The following is a 7,393-nucleotide window of genomic DNA, read 5'->3' on the forward strand; positions in this document are numbered from 1 at the left end:
TTGAACCCGGGTCTCTGGCGCTGCGAGGTAGCAGTGCTAACCACTGTGCCACCGTGCCGCCCACGTGTGGTGATGCATTTTGCAGGCAGCACATTAGCATAGTGGTTAGCCCTGCTACCTCACAGTGCTCGGCACCCGGGTTCAATGCCAGCCTCGGGTGACTGTCTGTGTGAAGTCTGTGCATTCTCCCCTTGGCTGCGTGGGTTTCATCCAGGTGCTCCGGTTTTCTCCCTCAGATCAAAAGTATGCAGATTAGGTGGATTGGCCATGCTAAATTACCCATAATGTCCAGGGGTGTGTGGGTTAGGTGGATTAGCCATGGAAATTGCAAAGTTATAGGGATGGGATGGGGGGGTGAGTGTGGGTGGGATGCTCTTCTGAGAGTCAGTGTGGACTTGTTACGTTGAATGGCCTGTTTCCGCACCCTGGGGATTCTAATACAGGAGGGAGGTATACAGTAAATGGCACGACACTTAGTAGCATCAAGATACAGGCAGATCTCAGCTTTCAGGTCCACAGAATGAAAGAGAGAATTAGCTTTTTTGTCACAGTTCCCTGAAAGTGGCAACACAAGTGAATGAGGTGGTCAAGATTGCATTTGGCATGTTGTCTTCATTGGTCAGGCATAGAGTATAAACATTGCCAAGTCATGTTGCAGCTTTATGGAACTTTAAAAACACCATATTTGGAAGATTGTGAACAGTTCTGGTCACCACACAACTGGACTGCTTTTAAGAGGGTTCAGGAAAGGTTTGGCAGGATTTTGCCTGCTTTTGGAGGGTGTTACCTGGAAGTGAAGGTAGGACAAATTTGGTTTGTTTTCATATAAACATCACAGGCTGAGGGGCGATCTGAAATAAATTTACAAAATATGCCAGGCATGGATAAAATGGATAGTTTGAGTCTTTTTTTCCTAGAACAGAAGTATCTATTAGTAGGGAACATAGATTTAAGGTAAAAGTAGGTAAGTTTAAAGGAGGTGTGAGAGGCATGTTTTTTTTACACAAGGTGGTAAGTGCCTGGAATGCGGTGCCAGAGGAGATGTGGAAACAGATACAACTGCAATGTTTAAAGGCATCTTGACAGATACATGAATAGACAGGAAATAGAGGGATGCAGACTACATAGAGGGAAAAGGCTTTTAGTTTAAAAAGGTGTCATATGTCAATACAGGCTTGATGGGCTGTTCCTGTGCTGTGTTGTTCTTTATTCCAGAATTATTAGCTTCTGAACTGCTTTTGTAGCCTCATTACTTAACTGACTAGTTCAGTTCAGTTTCTGGTCAATGGTAACCATTGGCTCTTTATAGTAGGGGCTTCAATGACTCTACTGCCATTGAATGTCAAGAGGTGATGGTTACATTCTCTTTCGCTGGAGCTCCTCATTACCTGACACTTGAGTGGTGCAAATGTTATTTGCCACTAGTCAGTCAAAGCCTGGAAATTGTCTCGTTCTAGATCATTGAAAAGCAACTGAAAATTGACTGACTTTATTCTCAGTCTCCATGTGGGATGGAGAATTAAATTCCATCACAACAGAGGTAGGGTTTAAACTGAATGTGGAGGAAGAAAGGGTGTCAATGATGTAATGGCTTTTTATTTCAGGGAGGAGGGAAAATGTATAACTAAAATTTCTGATTTTGGGGGAACAAAAGCAGAAAACAACAAGAACTTTTTGCTCTGAATTTTTATTTTGTAGTTGAATTGATGGATTTTACAAATTCTTTTACAGGATATTGGAAAGGGAGCATTTCCAGATCAAGAACGCAAACCAAGCATAACATTGAGATGTAGCAGTCATGTGACTCGTCAGGCTCCAAAGGTCATTAGCCTTTGAATGAAGAAGGGAGAGCTGTTTGCCTGTTCCGTTAATGGGAAACGATTTCAAATATGTGTGTGACTCAAAGCACCGAGATGTGCACACCCAGATGAGGATGTCTCAGTGCACTGACTATGGAAACAGCATTGACCAGTTAGCCAGTGCGCAATAAATCATTGCACTGTTCATATCAGGCAGATACCGTACATGTGTTTGAGCATAATAAGACCATAAGAAACAGCAGAATTAGCCTATTCAGCCCATTGCGTCTGCATCAATATTCGATATGGCTGATATGTTCTTCAACCCCATGCTCCTGCCCGGTTTCCCTTGTCGTTAAGAGCCTATCTATCTCGGTGTTAAGTGTACTTTAATGACTTGGACCCTACAGCCCTCTGGAGCAATGGGTTCCACAGTGTGACAATCCCGGAGCTGAAGAAATACCTCCTCCTCTGTGCTCAAAAGGGTGGTCCCTGCACTCTGAGGCTGCACCCTTGGCTGCTAGACTCTGCGAGTTATGGAAACATCTCTATGTCCACTGGATCCCAGTTTTCTGTAAGTTCCAATCATATCCCCCTTCTAGACTCCGGAGACAAGGTTTTGACTGATCATCCAATCTGGAGAGGCATAAGGACACCCATCCAATGGCGAAGCCGTGGATTTGTGGGGACTGTGGGAAAGGATACAGTTACCCATACCAACTGGAAACTCATCGGCGCAGTCACACTGGGGAGAGGCCGTTCATCTGCACAGTCTGTGGGAAAGGGTTCACCCAGTCATGCACACTGCACACACACCAGCGGGTTCACACAGGCGAGAGGCCATTCCTCTGCCTGTACTGTGGAAAGCGATTTAATGCTTCATCAAATCTCCTGACTCACCAGCGAGTTCACTCTGATCACAGACCGTTCAAATGTCCTGACTGTGAGAAGAGCTTTAAGAGCAAGAAGGACCTCTTAACACATCAGCGCACACACACAGGGGAGAGGCCGTTCACCTGCTCTGTGTGTGAGAAGGGATTTATTCAGCCATCGCACCTCCTCAGACACCAGCGATTTCACACTGGGGAGAGGCCGTTCACCTGCTCGGAGTGTGGGCAGAGGTTCACCGATTCATCCGACCTGCTGAAACACCAGCGCATACACACTGGTGAGAGGCCATTCGCCTGCTCTGTTTGTGGGAAGGCGTTCACTCAGTTATCCAGCCTCAGCTCACACCGGCTGGTTCACAGTGACCAGAAACCCTTCCAATGTCCCGACTGTGAAAAGAGGTTCAAAAGCAAATGGAATCTGTTGTCTCACCGACGTAGTCACACTGGAGAGAGACCGTTCACCTGCCCTGTGTGTGGTAAGGGCTTCGCCCAGTCAAACAATCTGTTGAAGCACCAGCATATTCACAGCCAACAGTCAGGGTTCGATTCTGCTGGTATTGCTGGGGTTAATCTCATCCAGGACTGACCGGGTTCTTCTCATAGTTGAAAAATGTTAATGTGTTTGTGCTGAACTTAGTAGCAGGCCTAGATTAAAACACTCAGGATAACTATGAAGTGAAACAAGTTCATTTGAAGTACACTGTCTTTCCCTCCTGGATGAAGCTCAGAAAGGACAATCGTATGAAGGGAAAATCCAGCAGAAGGTCAGAAATAAAAGTTTCTGAAGGAAATGTGCAGGTCTGGCAGCATTGGTGGAGAATTTAATTAACTCTGTTTACATTTCGAGTCTTCTTCGGACAGGACAACTTGAGTGAAGGACTGTTTAGCTGGAAAATAATTTCTGCCTCGACACAGTCCTTCAAGGCCACACCAAGACGTACAAATGGTATTTTGGTCCTTCTCCTCACTGTTATTTGATGGAAAAGACTGTGGATTAAACCTGGGACGTGTGAGAAATATGGCCGAGCTCCCCTCTGCTGTGATTCAGAGTTCGTAAACACGAATTGGAAGGTTCCCTGATAGACCAATGGCGAATGCTGGGCAACTGCATTGAAATCAGAGATTGGTGTCAAACTGTGATCTGTTCCAGACTGGAGGTTTAAGGATTTTTTTTGAATCTTAAAATGTCTTAATTATTGTGCAAATGTAACTTGTTTTTGTGACACTCCTTAATCTACCACTTGAAGGTATTTCAGAATTTTAGCTGTTACCTCACTTACAATAAATCTCTTTAAGATAGGTTGGTCTTGATGAAAAGATTGTTTAACTGCTGAGAAAGTTGTACAATATATATTTAATTCTGAGTAAAGAAGGATCTGTAGGGTATTTCAGAGTTGCAGAACTTTTATGGTGCTGAATCAAACCATTGTACCTGCATTGGCCTGTGAACATTTAGACAAAGTGCTAAACTCCTGCCTATTCCCTGTGACCCTGCACAATGTTTCTATTTAAATAATGGTCTAAATCCTTCTTGAATGCCTCAGTTGCAACTGTCTCCACCACATTTCCCAGAAATGTATTCCAGTCCCTAACTACTTCCAGTGAGAAAAAGACATTTCTCAGCTCCTGCTTTTTTGCAAAACACTTTTAAAACTGTGCTGTTTGGTTATCAATCGGCATGGTGGCTCAGTGGTTAACACTGTTGCTTCACAGCACCACAGACCTGGGTTGGGTTCCAGCCTCAGGCGACTGCCTTGTGGAGTTTGCACATTCTCCCCATGTATGCGTGGGTTTCCTCCAAGTGCTCCAGTTTCCTCCCACAATCCAAAAATATGCAGATTAGGCGAATTGGCTGTACTAAATTGCCTGTAGCGTTCAGGGATATGTAGGTTAGATGCATTAGTCAGGTGTAAACGTAGAGTAATAAAGTGGGGGGGAGTTACGCTTCAGAAGATTGGTATGGACTTGTTGGACAAATGGCCTGTTCCCACAATGTCGGAATTCTATGATCTAATCCTTTTTTAAAAGATTCACTTATGGGATGTGTGTGTTGCTGGCTCAGCCAACATTTATTGACCATTCCTTTTTCCTCTTAAAGTGGTAGTGAGTTGCTTTTTTGAACCACTGCAATCTATTGGGTGTAATGACACGCATCCTGTCATTAGGGAGGCAGTTGCAGGATTTTTGACTCAGCAACATTGAAAGAATGACAATATATTTCCAAATTAGGATGGTGAGTGGCTTGGAGGGAAACTTGCAGGTGGTATTGTTCTCATGTATTCGCTGTCCTTGTAGGCAGGAAAGTTACATCTAAGGATACTTGGTGCATTTCTGCAGTCTGGATGATACAGACTGCTACCATTGAGCATTATTAATGGAGATAGGAAAAACATCCACAAACCTGGCAAGAGTCATTGGTTGCGGGTTGCCATACTGAAAATGAGCACTTCCCAATGATTGTGCATACTTATATGATACTGTTAACAACAGTGCAGCTGAGGTCTAACTAGTGTCTGATATAAGTTGATCATAATCTCCCTGATTTTCTTCTCTATACCATTTTTAATGAAACCATGAATACTTTATTAACAGTTCTGTCTTCCTGTTCTGCCACCTTTAGTGACTTATGCGCATGTATTCACAGGTCTGTCTGCTCCCATGCATCCTTTAGAATATTACCCCTTAGGTAAACTGGCTTTCTGTGTTCTCTGTCCTAAAATATTCCACCTCACACTTCTCTGCATTGAACTACATCTGAATCTAAGAATACCACCAAAATGTCCTTGATGTCGGCACAACATCGTGGGGTGAAGGGCCTGTTCTGTGCTGTACTGTTCTATGTTCTAAAATCATGAAAAGCACCAGTTCCGATAGTGACCACTGGGAAGATCCCCTCCCCACTTTCTTTCACCTCAAAGAAGAACTATTTACCTCTGTTTTGTATCCCTCAGTCGATTGTGCATCTATGTTGCTACTGTTACTTTCATTCCATGATCTGGGGCCACACGGTGTCTCCGTGGTTAGCACTGCTGCCTTTCAGCGCCAGGGACCTGGATTCAATTCCACCCTCAGGTGACAGTCTGTATGGAGTTCCACATGCTCCCCATTGTTTGTGGACAGTAGACCAGATGCTCCGGTTTCCTCCCCCAGTCTAAAAAATGTTAGGCTGACTGGCTATACTAAATTGCCCATAGTGTTCAGGGATGTGCAAGCTTGGTGGATTAGCCACAGGAAATGCAGTTACAAGTCAGAGAGTTGGTGTGAACTTGGGCCAAATGGGCTGCGTCCACACTGAATGGATTCTATGATTATCACATTCCTCAAGTCTGTTATGTGGGACTGTATCAGGCACCTTTTGGTGTGACCAATACAGTGCTCTTTTGGAAGATGTAATGACAGAACTCTTGGGCAGCATTAAAAGATTAAGCAAAGTCATAATGAGTTTATGAAAGGTAGAGCATGCTTAACTAATGTACAGGACATTTTTGAGGATGAAAATAGATAAATGAGAACTAGTGGATGTGGGGCAGTTGGAATTCAAGAAGATAAGGTCTCACGTAAGCAAAAGTTAAGCACAGGAGATTAGGGGGTAATATACGAGCATAGATTGTGAATTGATTGACAGACCAGAAACGGTGTGTGGGAATCAACGAGTCTTTTTTCCTGTGCCAGGCAATGATAGTTGGTGTACTGCAGAGATAAGGCCCAGTTAATCATGAAAAGACTCAGATGAGAGGAGGCTGCTTCAGGAGTATTCTCAACACAGTAGTGTGGATGAGCAGAGGGATCTTGGTGTCCATGTACACAGATCCCTGAAAGTTGCCACCCAGGTAAATAGTGCGGTGAATAAGGCCCAGTTAATCATGAAAAGACTCAGATGAGAGGAGGCTGCAAGGCTGCTTCAGGAGTATTCTCAACACTTGCATGCATGGGTGCCGATGCAGTATGATGTGGATGGATGCAAAATTATATAGTTTGCTGTGAAAAATGAAACATAAAGTGTACTGCGCTGTATTCTTCTATGTTCTATGTTCTATGTTCTACTTGCATGCATGGGTGCCGATGCAGTATGATGTGGATGGATGCAAAATTATATAGTTTGCTGTGAAAAATGAAACATAAAGTGATATATAGGAAATGTGGATACATAAAGTCATCTCGGTGTCCTTGTACACTAGTCAATGAAAGTAGACAGGCAAGTACAATGATCAGCGAGGAAGGTAACTGGTATATTGGCCTTAATTTCAAGAAGATTTGAGTTCAGTAGCAAGGATGTATTCCTACATAGAGTTGTTAAGTGAGGCCACACTTGGAATATTGTGTGGAGTTTTTGACTCCCTTCCTGAGATAGTTTCAGTCAGCCTGGGTCAGAAAAGTCTGGAGCAGTTAGGACTTGATTCTGAGCCTTCTGGTCAGATGGGCTGATCAGATGCTGTTTTTCTAACAGGAAGCCTGTGTCCAACAGAGTCTGGTAGGGTTCAATGTTAAGCCCCTTTCTGTTAACACACTTGATACAAATGGCTTTTATTTTAATGTAGAAGGGTTGATCAGTCAGTTTGCAGATGATACAAAAATTGGGGTAGTAAATAGTGAAGAGGATAGCACAGAATCCAAGAGGTTGCAGACGAGCTGATCAGTGGCAAGTGGAATTCAATCTGGATAAATAGCATAGAATCCCTGCAGTGTGGAAATAGACCCTTCAGT

At 43.7% G+C, this 7,393-nt stretch overlaps 1 protein-coding gene across 1 annotated transcript in view; it reads left to right on the forward strand.

Annotated features, from left to right (window-relative positions):
* The window catches only part of LOC122552143 (oocyte zinc finger protein XlCOF15-like), a 10,513-nt gene extending 6,656 nt beyond the window's left edge, over positions 1-3,857 (forward strand). The window contains exon 2 of the mRNA XM_043694639.1: positions 1,732-3,857. Within this exon, the coding sequence (XP_043550574.1) occupies positions 2,463-3,275 (813 nt within the window). The 5' untranslated portion in view covers positions 1,732-2,462 and the 3' untranslated portion in view covers positions 3,276-3,857. The remainder of the gene's footprint in view (positions 1-1,731) is intronic.
* The last annotated feature ends 3,536 nt before the right edge of the window (positions 3,858-7,393 follow it).

The sequence above is a fragment of the Chiloscyllium plagiosum genome, chromosome 8 (genome assembly GCF_004010195.1).
Source record: "Chiloscyllium plagiosum isolate BGI_BamShark_2017 chromosome 8, ASM401019v2, whole genome shotgun sequence".
NCBI lineage: Eukaryota > Metazoa > Chordata > Chondrichthyes > Orectolobiformes > Hemiscylliidae > Chiloscyllium > Chiloscyllium plagiosum.